Below are 20,407 nucleotides of genomic sequence, written 5' to 3'. Positions count from 1 at the left end.
TCTGGTAATGGTTCCTGCTGTTTCATGAATACAACATAACCTTCTACATTTCACAAATACAGCATAACCTATGTCAATGGTTCCTGCTGGTTCATGAATACAGCATGACCTCTGTTAATGGTTTCTGCTGTTTCATGAATACAGCATAACCTCCTACGTTTCACAAATTCAGCATAACCTCTGTTAATGGTTCTTGCTGTTTCATGAATACAGCATAACCTCCTATATTTCACATATACAGCATAACCTCTGTTAATGGTTCCTGCTGTTTCATGAATACAGCATGACCTCTGTCAATGGTTCCTGCTGTTTCATGAATACAGCATAACCTCCTATGTTTCACAAATACAGCATAACCTCTGTCAATGGTTCCTGCTGTTTCATGAATACAGCATAACCTCTGTTAATGGTTCCTGCTGTTTCATGAATACAGCATAACCTTCTACGTTTCACAAATACAGCATACTCTCTGGTAATGGTTCATGAATACAGCATAACCATCTACGTTTCATAAATACAGCATAACCTATGTTAATGGTTCCTGCTGGTTCATGAATACAGCATGACCTCTGTTAATGGTTTCTGCTGTTTTATGAATACAGCATAACCTTCTACGTTTCACAAATACAGCATAACCTATGTTAATGGTTCCTGATGGTTCATGAATACAGCATGACCTCTATTAATGGTTCCTGCTGTTTCATGAATACAGCATAACCTCCTACGTTTCACAAATTCAGCATAACCTCTGTTAATGGTTCCTGCTGTTTCATGAATACAGCATAACCTCCTTTATTTCACATATACAGCATAACCTCTGTTAATGGTTCCTGCTGTTTCACATATACAGCATAACCTCTGTTAATGGTTCCTGCTGTTTCATGAATACAGCATAACCTCCTATATTTCACATATACAGCATTACCTCTGTTAATGGTTCCTGCTGTTTCATGAATACAGCAAAACCTTCTATGTTTCAAGAATACAGCATAACCTCTGTTTATAGTACCTGGTATGTGTTAAATACAGCAGAACCTCTGTTAATAGTACCCAATGATTAATGTATACAGTAGAACCCCTTTTAACTGTACCCAGCCTATGTTTCACAAATACAGCATAACTTCTGTTAATATTTTCTGCTGTTTCAAGAATACAGCATAACCTCTGTATATGGTACAAACACAACAAGCAAATGACCCTATCTTTTTATTAGCACTACTTTCCTCGGAAAAAAGATTCTTTGAAAAATCATGGAATAACAAAATTCAACATTGAAGAACAATTTTTGTAAAACATGCAAAACTACCTTAAAGTGAATAAAGAGTTAGGTAAGCAACAATTCACAAATTATGTCTATATCCTGTACACTGAAGCACAACATCAAAGGGCAATAACTCTAGTCAAAACTGCAAAATCAAACATCATGTCTTCATTTTGTGTATCATCATATCATGAGCGATTAACTAAACAAAATCTTTTAGGTAGTGAATGCTGAGTTTCATAATTATTATATCAAATTAGTTCTGGCTACCTGATAACTTAAACTGATGCTATTTTCATTTTATGATAGTCACACACACATCCATTAAGTTATGGAGCAATCCCAGGGATTTTTTTTGCCTGTTCCCAGTTACAAAAAAGTATGTGTTTTTCCCAATTAGTTGAAGAAAATTCCCAATGAAATGCCCGTCCAAAAAGTGTGAAAAAGCAAAAAGTGCTCAAAAGTCATCTAAACAGCCAATTTTAAATACTTCTTATAGTGTTATAATGTGGTATTAAAATGAAATAAAGACCATTTTAAGAAGTTTAACCCTTGCAAAATTAATTATTCGTTCTGTCCTTTTTTTGTGGCGAACAACACGAAAATTCCCAATTCAAAGGGTAGTGCTGTGTTCCTAGCATGTCAAAAAAAAAATGAATCCCATGTGGTTACCTTAATTACCAGTGTCGAACTGCAACATTTGTGCACTGACTCTCATGAGAAACTGATTATGTCCATGAAGTTTGTAGCACATGGTTACTTTTGAATTATCAAGATAAACATTTTGTATATTTATGAATTTAATTGAATTATAAATATAACCATTTTCAACAAATTCATGAAAAACATACCACAGAAGGTTTAAATTCACAAAAATGGTTAATAAATACCGACTCTATACAGCCTTTTCGTTTTCAAAATAAAGAGTAACTTGATCACGTCACAACTGCAATGGTGGGAAAAATATTGCTGACAGTAGTACCCATTTGAAATTCATGTGTATAACTCATCATCAGATTATGTTAAATGGTTTATATTATGTCTGATCCGGACGGTCTTTTCACCCCAAGACACCCCTGGACACCTAGAATATTAATTTATTTGTATCATTTATTAAATATATATATATAAAAGACATGTTAATACAGTTAAAATACCTTTAGAATAGGTTTTTTCAAGGAAATACATGCAAGAACATCAGCTGAAAGGAAACTGATATCAATGTTAAAGGGAGGTAAAGTTAACATTAATCCTCTATGTGAATTACATATTGAGTTGTTTCTCTTGGATATGGTCATTCTGCAAATGCCTGACGTCCTAGCAGGTAAAAACATTTCTTTTTTGCTCAAATTTACTAAATTTTTTTACAAACACAGTAACTTCTGAATAGAAGGGAAATAACTGGATCGGAATGTAATAATGCCTAAAGCTTTATTACATTTAAGCTTTTGGATTGTTCCCCTTAAATTATTATGTTCTACAGTTTCCGTTTCTACGATTAAAAATAAATGAAAATTATCACTATTTACTTTAAAATATGTTATTATTTTGATACTAAACAATAGGATAATTATTGTTTTTTAGGTGTCTTTGGGTGTTTTGGGATTTCTTGGGGTGAAAAGACCCTCCCTGTCTGATCAAAAGAAAAACGATGTCACTCATTGCAGAGTTGGAGCGGTCTTCTGCGCATGCCCGGAAATAATTGTCAATTGTAGCACACGGCAAAAATATGCATATTTTTGCATGTCCGCACGCATTTAGTGTATAATATGCATAATATATTGACTAAAGGTTAGGGTTAGTATCACGATGGTTACAAAATATAATTATACATTTAAGATATTTTCGTTCAAATTTAGTTAATCCGGTATATACTGGAGTCTGTAATTTATACCGGCGCTCCAAGTCTGCATTGAGTCACAGTCAAAGAAAAATGGATTAAAAATCCGACACCTTGTACCAGAAGTGTTCCTGCGTCGTACATATCGTTATACAGAAAAACATTTTTAAAGTAAAAGGCAAGTCTAATGGCATTTTCATATTTCTGGTTAGGTTTCAATACGGGGTTTGTCTCAGCTCAGAGACCTTTAACAGCATATAAACATGTCTAAGCTGAATCTTTTTAGCTAATATCAAATGTGTCCAGTACAAACTACATTTTAATCTGCTACTTTATCCATTTTGATGACTGGAAAGGAGCCAAAAAGTGATTAATAGGTTCAACATACTCAGTTATGGTCTTCGAATGAAGGCTGACTGCATCTGTCAATTATATCCTGTCAACTATCCAAATGTTAAAAAATACGTCCGTCGCGAAATCTAATGTCAAACTGATATATCAAAGCTATATGTCTAATTTCTATAAATATTTTTTAATAAACTTACATTTCCAGGATTTTAAACTATATTTTAACATAAATTTATAATTTTTGTACAATCATTTATTCAAGGAAGGTAAAATTGTAAACAATTTACAAAACAGGAAGAGAAATTCTTGCACTGCACCCGGCTTTTCGTTTCAGTCAACGAATGCGTGAAAGGGAACCAGCATTACGGGGAATACCCAAATTATTTTTATCCAATCGCATCAAATGCACACTCCTCTGCTAAAACGCAAGTGCCATCGCAATAAAAAACTACGTTTATTTCCCAAGTGAATACGGCTGGTACGGACCTTGCACAGAATCAAATCCAGTCTTACCGAATTTCACCACAACTTATAAATTATCACGAGAGAGTCAAATTGTCCTTTACCGCTCACCTGTGCACATTTGAATTAATCAAAGCCTTGCGAAGACTGATGGAGGCGGACTTTGGGAGATTTCTTTTCTATTGTAAGAGTTAATGCTACTTGTTGACAGATCAGCTGAAGCAGAGAATGACTGCATTTAAAGATTTACTGTTAACAAATACAATTTCAGTAAATCCACTTTTTATGTTACTTTATCATCTGTCCGGGTTTATCATCAGTACCAGTATGAAGAAACAAACAGAAAAAGCGTGAGATGAAAATAATTTAACAGAGCCAACCTGACTCTGAAAATCGCACCTATATAAAGGTATATGTTATGCTTATAAATAACTATTTTATCATCAAATTCCATGATATAATGTTGTTTATTTCGGCTTTGTAAGGAGAGGTCTACTTTCCCTTTTTCGCTGGAAACTCTCAATCTGCAATGGATAAATAGTGTATGCAGAAATTATTGTCACTTAGGGCCGGTAAGTCACACTTGACTGAGCAACTGACCTCGGAAGTTGTTGACATTACAAGCTGGCCAATCAAACTCCGTTACCTTAGAAATAATTTTAACCTCTGACGTTAGACTTAGTATTTCCTAATTGAGGCGACTCACTGACTGAACGCGCTCCGCGGATAACATAGAATGATTGATTGATTCTTTTATTTACCCCATTCTTGAAGAGCATAACATATGTGCAAACAGATAGACATATATATGGAAATTTACATGTAATCAACAAAATAAATATTATCGTTACCTTCAAATGCATGCATGGTCAATATGTGAAAACAAACCCCATTGCGACCCGCTAATTATGCGCAACAAATTCACGTAACATGTGAGAATGGATTGACCGTGTCAAATTTTTATACATTGTAATCAGTGTATTCGTATTGAAAGTGGTAACGTATGTACTTTGTTGTTAGATTTAAAAATTTGTGTTAGCGTAAATGCTTACTTGACATTTTAGGCAGTATAAAACAACATAGTTCTTTTTCAAAATTTTAGTTTTTGGTAAAGAAATAAACGCACTCCTGGTGCAAAATGTAACGCCCACAGTGGCGCTTAAAACAAAGAAGTATAAAATACACAGAATGGCAACTGGCTGTAATCTCGCGTGAGCTCGTGTCAGAGCGTGATTCGGCGTTATCTTACTAAAAACAAACATGGGCGAGCATGGAGTTACAATTTGTACCTTTAAAACTACATTTAAAATACATGTTAGCTTCTAAACCAAAATTAGTTTAATCTGAAATGGTCTTAAGACACGAAGTACACGTTTTTTTTGCCATCGAAAGAAGCGTGGTCATACGTACGGTGATAATTATTTTACCGATGAATAATTGCTTTCGCACACAAAATGGCGCGTGGAGAAAGCGTCACTTCCGGTAAACGAGATCTCGTTTTTTTTGTCACGGGAGGTTGGCGAGATTTGCTCTATGTGCCTTTCAAGTTGCCAATCTATTTATTTTTATAGCTCTTTGCTTAAAATAAGTAAGTTTCTTTTCGACGAAATTCCCCACCTGGCATGGATGGAACAACTTATTTCCAGCCGAGCTCACGGCAGGTTTCATTTACCTCCCCAGCATCCAGTCTAGACCGATACTGTTGGAATCAGTACCAAATTAAAGTAAATCACCCAGCACTGAACCGATGTTTCTCATTACAGATCTGGTGCAGCCGTTTTGCGCATGCCCGGAATGTTTAACAATTGGAACGCACGGCAAAATTACGCATTGTTTTAAATGTCTGCATGCATTTAGCGTAAAATATGCATTATAACATACTGACTAAAGGTTAGGGTTAGTATCACCATAGTTAAAAAATATATACATTTAAGATATTTTTCGTTCAAATTTAGTGAATCTGGTATATACCGGAGTCTGTGATATATCACAGGCGCACCAATTTTTGAAATCTGTTTTTAGTCACAGCCGCACTGAACTCTAGTCGGGATATCAGCCGCAACCGGGAATCGATCCGCGTCCGGTATTCGAACGTGGATCGCTGGCGTTGTAGTCCAAACGGCTAATCACTGCACCACTAACTCCCTGCTTATTAAACGGGAGGATAATGTCATTAAGGTAGAATGGTCTTGTCCTTGAGTCCGATCCAGGGGTTCCGCACACTGATGACCACTATTTTAAACAGACATTGCAACCAAAATTTTACAAGATGATCATTATATATTTATATAGATGTGCCCTAGAAGGAACTTTTGCTATGCTTTAACTTGTCATATTGATAACTGAGTATATAAAAGTTTTATAGTGTAATTAAAAGTAATCGTTTACTAATTGTTCACACGCACGCTTCGCTTAATTTTATAATAGCTTTTACGACCTGTTTACATTTTAAAACCGGCGACAGCTGCACCATCTCCGTTCCTTATCACTATTTTTTGGTGATGGCGCTAGGGTTTAGTAGCCGTGTAATATACAATGCTAAAAACAAACACCCGAAATTTATACGCCTTTGCATTAATAAAATGTCATATGTTTAGGGATTTTTTTTCTTCATTTCTTCCCTCGGTGTACCATTGGCGTCACGTCAGAAACTTTATATATCTTATATGTCTTCTTTATATAGCAGACATACAAATATGCATTTATTTGATATAAATATATTATTGTTATTATTCCCTGAAGAAGGCATGTAGCTGAAACGCTTGAACTATAGTAAATTTTGAAATTGACAGCGTGTTTGGTCTTTATCTACTTCATTATATAGAAATATTGTAATAAAAATATAAAGGAGAATGCACCATTATTCAGAAGTTCTAATGTGTGCATTTTATTAATGCTGATCAAATACAGTGGACTGGATACCTTAAAGTAGTGAACCTAGAATATTTTAATGGCACTGTTATATAGAACTTGCTTATTTGTGGATGGGATAGCTTAAGGTCGTGAACCTTGATATATTTTAATGGCACGGGATATTTTAAGACCTGCATGGCTATTGGTTCATTTCCAGAGAGTGCCGAAATCAAACGAACCCTTCACCACCACATATATATTGAACGTAGATAGGTATATTTTAAAGATGCTGAAATTACAACAAAACATTACCTATAATCTCCAACTTTAAAATGCTGAAAGATATTGGCTTACAGTTGGCAGAGACAGTTGAACCCAGTTGTCTGTGTTCGTCAGAACACTGTTTTAACAGCTTATGAATCGCAATATTTTAGACAACTCTCTAGACTTACAAAGTCTGTTGAGATCAAATAATCTGTAATAATAATAGTTTCTTCATACTGACACTGATATTTTCTCAGAAAAACATTTTCTCTCTAGGCTCATCTCAACAGAGACAGAGGCAAGAGATATTGTAAATTTTTTCGGGAAGTGATATCAGAGAGAATTGATTTTATGGCCTGTGCGTTACATTTTATGACTCTAACGACTGATGCCAGTCTAACAACTCTCCTATAAAATTCGATAAAGCCGTTGCAATAAATACCTACTTCTCCCTAAACCTAAGATCCCAGAAATTCCCTGTAGATATGACTTAGTCCCAGCAGACAAGGCAGCTGACGCCTACACTACCATTGTGAAGTTAGCAATAGATCAGTTGCTAGACTGGCATCAATCGTTAGAGTCATTAAATATAAAGCACCTGGCCATAAAACAATCCTCTCAGATACCACTTTCTGACAAAATTTATAACATTTCTTGCCTCCGTCTCTATCGGAGAAATACTGTTGAGATGAGCCTAGAGAGAAAATGCTAATCAGTTGCTGGAAGACAGAAATATCAATGTTGCTTCTTTTGGAAAGTTATAGTACCAGCAACACTTTTACTGCTTAAGAACAGTATTACTGCTGTTACTGCTGGAAATTTTAGCAGTTACATCAGTATTACTGCTATGCTCGTTGGAAGTCACAGCAATTACAACAGTATACTGCTAATAGCTGCTATAACTACCACCAATAATAACAACAGTACTAACATAATCCTTCTTACTGCTGTTGTTTACAACATTTAATAGGGCTTGAAGGTGCATTAGATCCCGTCAACAAATAGAGGCTCTTGTTAAAAAAATGCATACATTTATTGCATGATTTTGAATATGCTGGCAATATACTTATAGGTTATAAACTTTGTATGTGGATATACGCACGAGTTCTGCAGCGGTAATATTGCGCGAGTTTAGGAGCGCAATATTATCCGCGAAGGAACGAGTGCATATACTGCGCCCTCGTGAAATTATTACGCCCGACGTTTAAGCGCCCATCGTGTATAAATAGTGATAATGCACTGTTTTGCTATAAATTATTTCTTAAGGAGACGTTGGTAAATCGACTAGTTTATATAAAGTAAATGAAAGTAGATTTTTTGATGTTTCGACAGGAAAGGCTAACATGTGATAAAAAGAATATTACATTTGCCACTTTCCACATTGAAGTTATTAAACGAGTTGAATAAAATTGATAAAATGTTCGGCAGAGCCTCGCATTTTATCATTCTATTCAAATCGTTTAATAAATTCAAATATCCTCTATATATTTACTGTATGTATATCACGGAAAGATTGTTTATAATTCGCGTACATGTATATAGTTCCGTAACAGCGAAAATTATGAAATGATAATCACAGTGTTTGAAGCAGTGAATATTTCAAATATCAACTACCGTTATATTTCAATAAACCACTGGAAACATAGATAAATTATAATAAACATTCGGAGGCCTCAGTGGTTCAATGCACAAACATCTGAACGATGCAGGAGAGGAACTGATAAAATCTGTAATTACATAATATGAAAACTATATGAGCCGCGCCATGAGAAAACCAACATAATGGCTTTGCGACCAACATGGATCAAGAACAGCCTGCGCATCCGCGCAGTCTGGTCAGGATCCTTGCTGTTCGCTTTCAAATCCTATTGCAATGGATAGATCCGATTTTTCTGATAAGGAACGCCCCCTTGAAACCATTAGCGAACAGCATGGATCCTGACCAGGCTGCGCAGATGCGCAGGCTGGTCTGGAACCATGCTGGTCGCAAACGCATTATGTTGTTTTTCTCACGATGTGGCTCATATATTAAAAGAAAGGACTAAGCCACACATTTTAGGCGAAATACAAAAAATCTCTTTAGAATCCATATGAATCTATAAAAAGTGGGTACTCTGAAAGTGGCAAGTGGAACAAACTTATTGACACAACATTTTTGCAAGATATTTTTATAAAAAAATATCTAAGAGTATTTGCATGCCAATATCTAAGTTTTGTTGTCACCCACTTTATCATCTTTTCAGTGTCATATATACATTTTATGCCAAACTTGGTGGAAATGAACATGATGAAATAATTCACACAAACTGCGGGCGAGTAGCTTTAAATAGGCCATGCCACGATTCAGTAAATAAGGCCCTGACATTGGCATGCACATAGATCTACAAATTTCTTTTCTTCATTCATAAGTTCTTTTAACTTCAACTAATAACAGAAGTACCAATAATATATCAAAAGATGATTGTACCATTTGTACCTTATTATGATGTTATTTCCAACCCTCGTACATTTCATGCATTCATATATGTTAGAAAGACGAAGACGACTAATCACTACGAGTGCACAATTACACCACTATCATTTTCAGACGCAGATCACACCGTAGTAATAATTGCATCATATGAAAACTAAATATAAGAAATGAAAGGACAAACGGGGCATGCTCCTATTCCATAGCTTAGTTTATATACTTTTTACAAAATCAGAATAACCATGGACAACTTGCGATGCTGTATAAGTAGCTTTTATTCATGGAACCGATGATTATAGACAGGGTCTAATTGTCCCTCATTTTTATTCATGGAACCGATTATAGACAGGGTCTAATTGTCCCTCATTTTTATTCATGGAACCGATGATTACAGACAGGGTCTAATTGTCCCTTCACGTTGTCCATGCAATCAATGTTCACCGGACAGGACTTTACTATCCGTATTTGTTGTCTATGATACCGATGCTCACAGGCAGAGCTTTATTTTTCCTCCAAGTTGTCAGTGGTTCCGATGTTCACAGACAAGGCTTTGCCCTTCATGCTGTGCATTGGACCAATGTTTACTGACAGAACTATATTTTCCGCGGTACAGCTGTTCACAGACACGTCTTTTTATATAGTCCCTCCATGTTTTCCATGGATCCAATGTTCAGCTATTTTTGCTGGAAATTTTAGCAGTTACATCAGTATTTACTACTGTGCTCTTTGGATGTCACAACAATAATAACAGTTTAACTGCAAATTACCAACAATAATAACAACAGTATAGATATAATCCTTGTTACTGCTGTTTATAACGTCCCACTATCTGAAGCAATGACAGATCCTAATATACATTTTATTTCAGTAAACCACTTGAAAACATGAAATAAATGACATCATGTACATAGATCTCCAAATATCCTTCCTAGTACTATGATGTAACTTCAAATAATCACAGAAGTATCAAAAATATATCACAAGATGATTATAACTTATGTATTTTATTATGAGATTATTTCCAACCTTCATTCATTTCTTGCATTTATGCATGCTAGAAATACGAAGACGACGAATTATTGCAAGAGCACTATCATTTTCAGACACCGATAAAAACAGAACAAGGGCTCGTAGAACACGAAATGTCCCTCATTTATGCATTCAGTAATTGCACAAGGAACAGAAAATTTTAGGTCATTGTGACCTTGCCCTTTAACATACAGACCTCAAAATAACAATGGGTCATTTGCTAGTCATGATCAACCTTCCTATTACGTTTCGTGATCCTAGATCCAAGCGTTCTCAAATTATAATCTGGAAACGAAGTGGGGGTGGGGGGGTGGGGGGGCATAAAAAGTGGAAACTCTACAGGTCGCTCAACACGATAAAAATGAAAATCTGCAGACGTGTTCATACAGCGGCAAAACTTAAATATGATATGAAAAAATACACATAAAATGAAAAGAGCAACATGACATTCTACTATTATACAGCTTAGTCTAGTTAACGAAACACTGTAGCTATGAAATACTTTTTAAAGATATCAATATAACGACTGATGACATATGATAATGTATCAGCAACTTATTTTCCCTCAATGTTATCCATGGAACCGATGTTCACAGACAGGACTTAATTGTCCCTCCACGATGTACATGTTCTCGGGTTTACAGACACACAGGAACCGATGTTCACAGACAGGATGTAATAGTCCCTCCACGATGTACATGTACTCGAGTTTACAGACACATAGGGCAATATAGTTCGTGAAACCGACGTTTATTGGAATATTATATTTAGTCATTTACGTTACGTCTTCTTGGAGAACACATGTCGGGGTCCTCCCTGTTGTCAGTAGTTCCTAAATTCACATACAGGAGGCTTTATTTTCGTTCATATATATTTCCGTCTTCAAAGTCCCTGCATCACTGGAACCGATGTCCATTGAACAAAAGTTTTTTATACGTTGTGTGATAATAGAGACTTTTAGAATTATATCCGCAATAACTTGTTGCATACATGTAGGTATATTTCTGTGGTTTTAAAAAAGTGGAGTACTAATATATTGAAATGATAGGGATTTAAAGTTAAAATATTATGACACAAGTTACATATTTTTATCTAGATATAAATGATAAAATGAAATACAGTAACAAGTGAAAATCATGTCACACAATTGTACTTTTGCATGATCCGAAATGTTGACTGTGTCATAAAACACATTATTTTACACCCAACACAATCATCTGATTACTAAAACATCCGACATAGACCTCATGTTGATCACGATTATAACAGGTAGACATTGGGTACGACAGATCATCTGTCATTGTCTGACATTGCTTCAAATCACCCGAGATACGACGTATGCTGCCATTTGCCCAACCGCAGCACACAAGCAAGGATCCATCGTCTAGCATCACCATTCTCACGGGGAATTTAAAGTCTTTGTTTTTGTATTCAGCAGATATATCACCTTGTAATGTTATACTGACGACCCTGTGGCTATCAAAGTCACTGATGAAGATGTGTCTCAGATCCTTACTTAGCAGTAAGTAGTTGGGTGCACTAAATATCTCTTTATCCCGTGAAATTGTTTTTATGATGTTACCTTGTGTATCTATTATAAATATACACTTCGGATTCATGCAAACTACATATAGATGACCTTGATGATAATCTATACCTCTACATTCTCCTTTAACTGGAAACTTGCGGATAATTGACAGTTCACCTGCTGTTGTTATTATAAAGACCTCTTTCTTCTCTGGCATTGTCACAGCAATATGGTCCTGGGGCATTACTGCAATGTCCCATGGTTGTGAAGAAAGTGTTTTCTCTTCTATTACAGCTTTCTTTTTTATGTCAACAACTTTCAGTTTTTTATTTTTATTGTCAGCCGCCACAAGTTTTTTAGAGGACAGGACAGCACACCCTGTAATCCAGCATCCTTTCCAATCTGATTTCGTCGTTATATTTATGTTTCCTGTGTTGGTTAATTTTTCAACTGGTTTCCCCTGTTTTATAGTTACAAGAGAAGAAGAGTGTGTGAGCTTTCCAAATGCATTTTGTCTTGAAAGCATGTTTTCCAGATCTTGGTTTTGCTCAAATGTGTATTGCATGTTTGTCTTTTCTAAACTTCTCTCTGCCTCTTTTATTTCTTCTGACTTTAGTTTGGATTTAGCTTGTTTCACTGTAATGTAAAGTTGTCCATTCTGCTGTGAGGCTTTGTAATCTTGTAGTCTTGACTGTAGTTGTTTGATGTCTGAAGAAATTGTTGTACACGTTCCGAGCACTTTGTTTATTGTTTGTTTATCTGTGGTTTTCTTTTTGTCAGCTTTTGTCTGCATTTGCTTCTGTAGTTGATCTAAGCGATCATTTATCTCCTTGCGAAACATTATAATTTCTTTGAGTAATCTGTCATGGCATGAATCTAATTCATTTTCTCTACATGAGGCCAGCTTTATAACATCCTCGACCTCATTTACCTTCTGGTCCAGCTCCCTCGGTATTTCTCTGAACTCTGAACTGTCCCCAATACCTGCACATTTATCAGGTATATAGTCAATGCCACATGCTCTGTGATCTAGGACGATACAATCGTTGCAGCCAAGAGCTTCATGTTTTGGGCAGAAAAATTCCTTTTTGTGCACCTGACACTTCTCAGTGCATTCGTCGGACTCCTTCTTGATAACAGCATGTTTATCCATATTAACTTTGTTGACCAGGTGATGATGTTAGGTCGCCTTTATCCGTCGATGATAAGCAAAGCAGTTTTTACAAAAGTATTCTTGGCAGTCCACACAAAATCCATGAACTTCTATTTGCTGACCAATCGCCAAACATGGTTCACATCTATGGTCAAAGTCCTCTGCGGACCCTTTGGATATAGAACCTTGAAAATCGGAAAGCTTTCGACCCGAAACTGCCATAGTTAATAGTTCAAACTTTGAACTTTTTATTTTATTCCAAAAATCTTTGCTTATTGAGCTGATAGTTTTCCACAATTATCCTGTTGAAATAAACTTTAATATTTTAATAATAATAGAAAATTTATCAAATTCATTTTGAGCGTAAATATTCATATGTCCGATTTTTACTTCCTTTTTGAGACAATGGTCTATTTATATCATGTTCTAATTAAATTGAACTTTTGCTGTAATCAAGGGACAAAAACCCTACAAGTCTCTACGTAATTCAACAGTGACGATTTATCTCCTCATCATTCTATGCAATACTTCATTATAGTAACAGTTGGCTTCTGAAAGAAAAGTTTCCTTTATAAGGGAGTTAACCGCCAAGATTTATGTAAGACATTTCGAAAATCTAAATTTGTAAGTTATTGTAATTAGGAAAGACAAAGCGATTCAATAAAATATTCAAGTAAGCATTTATTCATTTATTCACTTTTGAACGTATGTATACTGTGATATATATAAGCTCGCTACAACGTTAATCACGCAGTAAAAAGGTATGTACAATAACATGACTAGATCTTTAACTTCCATACAATGATAAGCATAGATCTGTAACTTATATATAATAAGAAGAATAGATCTCTAACAGATAATTATAGGAACTGGTATGTAACTTACAGTTTTGGATATACAATAATAATAATAGGGATATATCTGCAACTTACATATAATAAGAGGAATAGAAATGTAACTTACATATGATTACAGGAATAGATCTGTTACTTACATATAACAACAGAAATAGATCTCTAACTTACATATAATAATTGAAATATATCTATAACGTGCATATAATAACGGGAATAGATCTGTAAATTACATATAATAATCGGAAAATTCTGTAACTTACAAACAATAATCGGAATAGATCTGAAATTTAAATACAATTACAGGAATAGATTTGTTACTTATATACAATTATAGGAATAGATTTGCAGCTTACATACACTAATAAGAAAAGATGTGTTACTTACATACAATTATAGTGATACATCTGTAACTTACATGTACTTTACTTTCAAACTATTTACATCAGTAATGCCCATCAATGAGTTTTGGTATTTTATCCCGACAAAGTATCTAGTACAATTTCAGCATGAACAATAAATCAAGGACAGCGATCAAATGTGAATACCTACGTTGAAAGAACACACTTTTCCTAAAACTACAGTATCATTTTCAAAGGAGTAAAATCAGACAAACCAAAGTTATGCAAAAGCTGATACGTAACTATAAAAGAAACGCAACTTGTCATTCAATCATGAAGCATGTTTAAATAAAAAATATATCAAACTTCATTCACGCTGTTAATATCTCCAAACTGAAATATTTTTTTTAAGTTTTCAATGACTTATATTATCACAAAAAGACCTTTAACTTTTTTAAAACCTTGACAGAAGTGTCGTCTGTTAGTGATATGTCATCGTCTGCTGGTGAGCCACCAACTATCTGCAAGCTGGAGGTCTTCCTCACATGACGACCTGAAGTAAAGTGAAAGTGATTCAGAGTAAGCAACCATTATCTCTTTGGCTACAATTAAAGGCCCTCTCATTTTTTTAAGAAATGATAAGTTCCCAAGCGTGGTTTATTGTGATGTTTTGAGTTCTTATGCGTAAGAATATATCACGAAGGCCGTATGCCTAAGCGATATATTCTTTCGCATAAAAAACGATTTATTTCGATTCTAACACGACATACTAGTCATCAACTGGTAACTTTACTTTTTACGACAAAAATTATAATTCGTGCTACGCGCATGGATCATTCTGTACATAGAGGATGATGTCAATACTTTGCATGCGCATGGGTTATTGCAAAATTACCGTTGATTGTTTTTCTCCTATGTGTATATAGGTTATTTGCTGGTCGTGTTAGAATATCAAATAATTTTGTAAGCATCATCTATATCAAAACACACATAGTACTAGTAAATATGGCAAAATAAGCTTTCAAATTACTCTAAACTTTATCAAAAAATTCTGTTCTAATCTAGAGCTTTGTACAATATTAAAGAGAACAAAACACATAACCTCCACGCAGATGCTTAGTACCTCTAATATACTCCCACACATTTCTGTCTAGTGACACAGAATTAACATATATCTTCTTTATTTTGTTGTAAGCCATTTATGGCCCATGAACATACAATGTACATATAATATCTCATATACATGCAGATAATTGCAAACATATATCCCTATAACTAAACAAAACAGTATACACAATTTTTAAACGCTTATATAAGCAAACAAGTGAATAAATAAGCGGGAGAGACTGTTGCTTCTAGGCAGTAATAGACTATATTGGAAAGATTCATTTTAACAAAAACGGACATGAATTACAGATTTCTTCTCTTTTCAAAGGCTTTAAAGGTATATGCTGCCAGTTTTCTCATGGAGTTTACGTTATCAGTTGATAAAAGCTCAATAAATTTGTAATAACTTGGTCTGACACGATAGTACTTATCTATATATACTTTACGTAATTCATTGTATAAAGGACATTCACATACAAAGTGATATTCATCCTCTAGCTAATAACAACAAGGACATGTTCTTTCATTATACGGAGTGCTCACTGGCTTTTTCCACCTGCGACATTCTACTTCTAATCGATGTGATGACACTCTTAGTTTAGACAAAGCAATTCTATATTTTTCTACATTAACGTAAGAAAGGTATGATTGAAATTCAAAGGAAGCTATATTTCGATAAAATAGTGCCCTACTTGATTCTTGCAAGCTAGCGTTCCAGTCTTGGTAATATACATCGCGTACTCGTTGTTTAAATAAATTTAAAAACATATTTGGGTTTCCAACGCTTTGGTTCAGCCATACTTGATAAAAGCCAAGTTTTGATAACAGGGATTTGACTTTGGTGACCCATGTGGGCTTATTTGGGTGCGATTCAGATTCTAATTTAAGTAGATTATAAACCATTTTAGTGTACCTAGAGTCGTCACAGTGACATAATTTCAACCAAAATTTAATAATATGTATCTGTCTTTGTATAAACAATGGGAGCCGACCTAACTCTCCATAAACGAAATTGTTCTGTGTACAAACTTTAACCCCTAACACTTTTTTTTATAAAAGCTTAAAGATATTCTTTCAACATTAATACCCTTGTTAAAACCCCAAACTTCAGACGAGTAATTTACTATCGGTAGAATAAGCTTATCAAAGAGCTCAAGAATATGTTTTGGAGGGATGGCCGTGAACTTATACAGATATTTATTCATTTGGAAAATTACCTTTAGTGCCTGTCCACATAAAGTTTTGTCGGTTTCGTTAAATGCTCCACCAGACGTAAAAACTACACCTAGATATTTAAATGTATTTACTATTTCCAACTGTGACCCATTATAATAAAAATTTTACATAGTAAAAATGCATATACACCATTTTATGCTCATTATAGTTGGCATCTTTCCACATTTAAACTACTTTAAGGTTACTATAATTGAATTATCTACATGTAAACCATTTTAATGTCACTACAATTGCTTAACCATTTTAAGGTCACTATATTGTCTAACTTGCATTAATTTTAGCGGATACTAGCATATAACGTGATCCAGCTAGGAACAGTCACTTTCTGGTCCGACCGTTCGAATTCATTATATAATGTCCCTTTATATCGCGTAACCCCGTCTAACGCGGTCAGCAGACAATTTAACAAGAGCTGTCACAGGAGACAGCGCGCTCGACTATTTCGAAGCTGGATAGTGAAACTGAGCACATCTGAGGAAGCTGGAGCTGTCACTGGAGTGACTCCAATGGTGGATGAAGATATTGCACAACAGCTTGAGTCTGTGTCAAAAATATCAAGCAATAAGAGAGGTAAATAAAGTGTATCAAAACACTACATAACTATAATTCTAACCAAAAAAGGGGCATAATTCATAAAATATTGGTACAGGAGTTAATCACCTTGTGTCATATGATGAGGGTGATGAAGTTGAACAACTACTTCATGTTTGAATCAAATGCATTTCGTAATAACTGAGATATAGTGAAAATGCATCAAAATTAACCTTAAATTCTAAGTAAAAGGGGGCATAATTCATGAAACTTGTTGCCAGAGTTATGCACATTGTGTCATATAATGTGGGTGATGATGTTGAACAACCACTTCAAGTATGAATCAAATCCATTCAGTAATAACAGAGATTAAAAGTGTATCAAAACTTTAACCGGAAATTCTAAGTAAAAAGGGGGAATAATTAATTAAAAATTTGTGTCAGAGTTATGCACCTTGTGTCATATGATGTAGGTGATGATGTTGAACAATTATTTTAAGTTTAAAACGAATTCATTCAGTAATAACAGAAATAGAGCGAAAGTGCATCAAAACTTTAACCTGAAAATCTAAGTGAAAAGGGGGGATAAATCATGAAATATTGGTGCAATAGTTATGGCCCTTATGTTAGATGATGAGGAATAACTATTTTAAGTCTGAATCAAATCAATGAAGTAATTACAGAGATATGATGAAAAAAAGAGAAAGTGTTAAAAAATTTAACCAAGGTGGGGACGCGGAAAGACGCCGACGCCGGGCCGTGTAGGATAGCTCTCCTTATACTTCGTGTAGTCGAGCTAAAAGGCAGCACAATGCTCTATAACGATAAATCTCCTACATTGAAAAGATTTAAAATATATATAGGTTTAACAAGAAATATCTTTAAAAATGATGGTCGGCGAATGGTAATAAGGAAAGAAGTTTATGAATTTTTCATCTAACATTCATCTTTCATCTAACATTTTTCAAATTGCAAAACTAAACACCGCACTTTAACAATTTAAATGGTTCTCTTTTAATTTTTCGCAAAGGTTTCGTAGGGTTGCAAATTTGTTTCGTTTATCCTTAGACGAATAATTACAGCAGTAGTTTGATAAAGATTCATGAAGCGGTTCATGAGAAGAGGTCATTAAACGTGTTTATATTTTTAGCTAAATTGGTCCCTATCCCCATTTGTAACAAAATCGCAGGAGACCTTACGATATTGTGACACATCGAGTTTGATAAAAATCCATTACATTTTAGTGGTTAATGCGAAGAAAGGCATATCTACTTTTAGCTATAGTGGTCCCTAATAGGGCCCAAGTTCCTATATAAATAAATTTGGAAGAGGACCTTATAATGATGCTCCAGACCAAGTATGACAAAGATCCACCAAGCTGTTTATGAGACGCTGTATTAAGGCATTTCTAGTTTTAGCTCTAGCAGCCCCTAAAATGGGTTAAATGTCCCAGCTGAACAAAGATGGCTGCGAGCCTAATAAAGATGCTACAAATCAAGTTTGATTAGAATACATGAGAAAAAATCAATTAAAGGATTTTTTACATGTATTTATTATTTTATTTATTTCTAAAATAGGCCAACTGATCCTGCTTTAACAAATGCATATTCGCCCTTCATGAATCTTTGGACAATGACGTCACACCTATAAAAAAGTGAAGGTCAAGCAAAACATACAATTGTAATTATTTCAATATTTCTGTTTCATAAGCAAAGTTTGACCGTAGTCATATCACATAGATACCTTAATTTCAGAGTAATGAGATTCAGCCATTATATAGCATATATATAATAAAACAGATTTCAACTGAGTTCAATATTTGCATACCATACTAAAGAAAAATATTCATATATAATAAATCAGTTAGATAATTTATAACAAATATATCAAAGCAAACAAGTACTCATTTTAATATGCAATCTGAATAAGTCACAAAAGCAAGAAACCTTTTCATAAACAGACGACAATTGTACCAAGGAAAATCTTTTAAAAAGCACTTCTCTACATAAAAGACTCTTATCACACCCTTATTCATGTGATACGCAGACCGTATTCAGCTCTTTCTTTAATTTGATATATGTTGGTATTTGAACAGGTTTTTATCATATTTATTAAACTTACTTATCATTTTGAGATATATCAATATTCTTGCTAAATATACTGAGCCAAAGTTAGCTTTAAAACTGTGAACAGCGTCGTTTAGGATAAACGCTTTGTCTACATTTCACTCAGCGTAGCACAATCAACAGAGTGAAAGAAATTGACACTCTCGTCCAATCAGGCAGAGTGTTGCATAAATCTTCCATTTTGATAAATTATCTATAATGCGTTATCAAGTAGTTTGATTTGCAAAGTGAAGTCACGTGGCATAGGTAACAAAAACGAATTTAGACGGCGTCGCCGAAAAAAAATGTTGCTGCTTGGGTAAACAAACCTCGGGTAGCTTTGTAGACCAAATATTGAAAGAAGGTGTGAGATAACGATTTGATTTGTTTGTTTTAGTAGATCTGTTGATAGCGACATAATCGAAATATGTCGTTCTTCTGGCGGCGGCAACGGATTAATATAAGAGTATTTATTAAACGATGTTAAAACTAAGACTGAACGATTTTACTATTAGGTTATTTAACATTGTTCTGTACAATACGGAGATACATTTGGACGAGTACCCTGGGTACGAGTATTGTACAGTACAATGTTAAATAACCTTTTTATTCTATATCTATTTTATCTTACTATAATAATAGTTTAAATTAAAAATGTTTCACTGAATATTGTATTCCTGCCTTTTCTAGTTTTTCCCAGCTTCGTACGAGTGCAAATATATATTATACAGAACAATGTTAGACCTTAAATGACCTTTTTATTCTATATTTATTTCACTTCAAACGTAATATACGTAATTCATTGAATGTTGTTTTTTCTGCGTATCATCATTAAAAAAGTATACGGTGCAACCTCCCTACAACAGCCATTTGGCGATTTGGGTGGCAATAATACTTGGCTGAGATATTATGCCAACAAACATTGTCAGCAAATTTGGTGAAGATCGGAAAAAAAACTGTTCGACTTAAAAGAGCGGACAAGGCTAAATTCCCCGTTTTTCGAGTAATTCAAGGACTATAATCAAA

The 20,407-nt window shown here is 34.5% G+C and overlaps 2 protein-coding genes across 3 annotated transcripts in view; both read right to left on the bottom strand.

Annotated features, from left to right (window-relative positions):
- Positions 1 to 3,665, bottom strand: part of LOC123537020 (TNF receptor-associated factor 6-like) — a 56,834-nt gene extending 53,169 nt beyond the window's left edge. Inside the window, exon 1 of one of the 2 annotated variants that reach the window (XM_053529333.1) lies at positions 3,647 to 3,665. The gene's annotated coding sequence lies outside the window, so the exon portion shown is untranslated. Of the gene's footprint in view, positions 1 to 3,489; positions 3,578 to 3,646 lie in introns of those variants that run through there. The other variant, XM_053529332.1, reaches the window with a different exon arrangement.
- An 8,055-nt stretch (positions 3,666 to 11,720) lies between these two features.
- On the bottom strand, positions 11,721 to 13,208 carry LOC123535867 (uncharacterized). The gene has a single exon (XM_045318622.2). It carries the CDS (start codon positions 13,206 to 13,208, stop codon positions 11,721 to 11,723), a length of 1,488 nt encoding a protein of 495 aa, XP_045174557.2.
- Positions 13,209 to 20,407: the final 7,199 nt, after the last annotated feature.

Source organism: Mercenaria mercenaria, chromosome 17 (genome assembly GCF_021730395.1).
Source record: "Mercenaria mercenaria strain notata chromosome 17, MADL_Memer_1, whole genome shotgun sequence".
NCBI classification, from domain to species: Eukaryota; Metazoa; Mollusca; class Bivalvia; order Venerida; family Veneridae; genus Mercenaria; species Mercenaria mercenaria.
The sequence above is the reverse complement of the archived record's forward strand: the minus strand, read 5'-3'. Positions and strand labels throughout refer to the sequence as shown.

Bases quoted from the DNA above. Each gene is read 5' to 3' on its own strand.
- LOC123535867 (XM_045318622.2), bottom strand. From the start codon at position 13,208: ATGGATAAACATGCTGTTATCAAGAAGGAGTCCGACGAATGCACTGAG.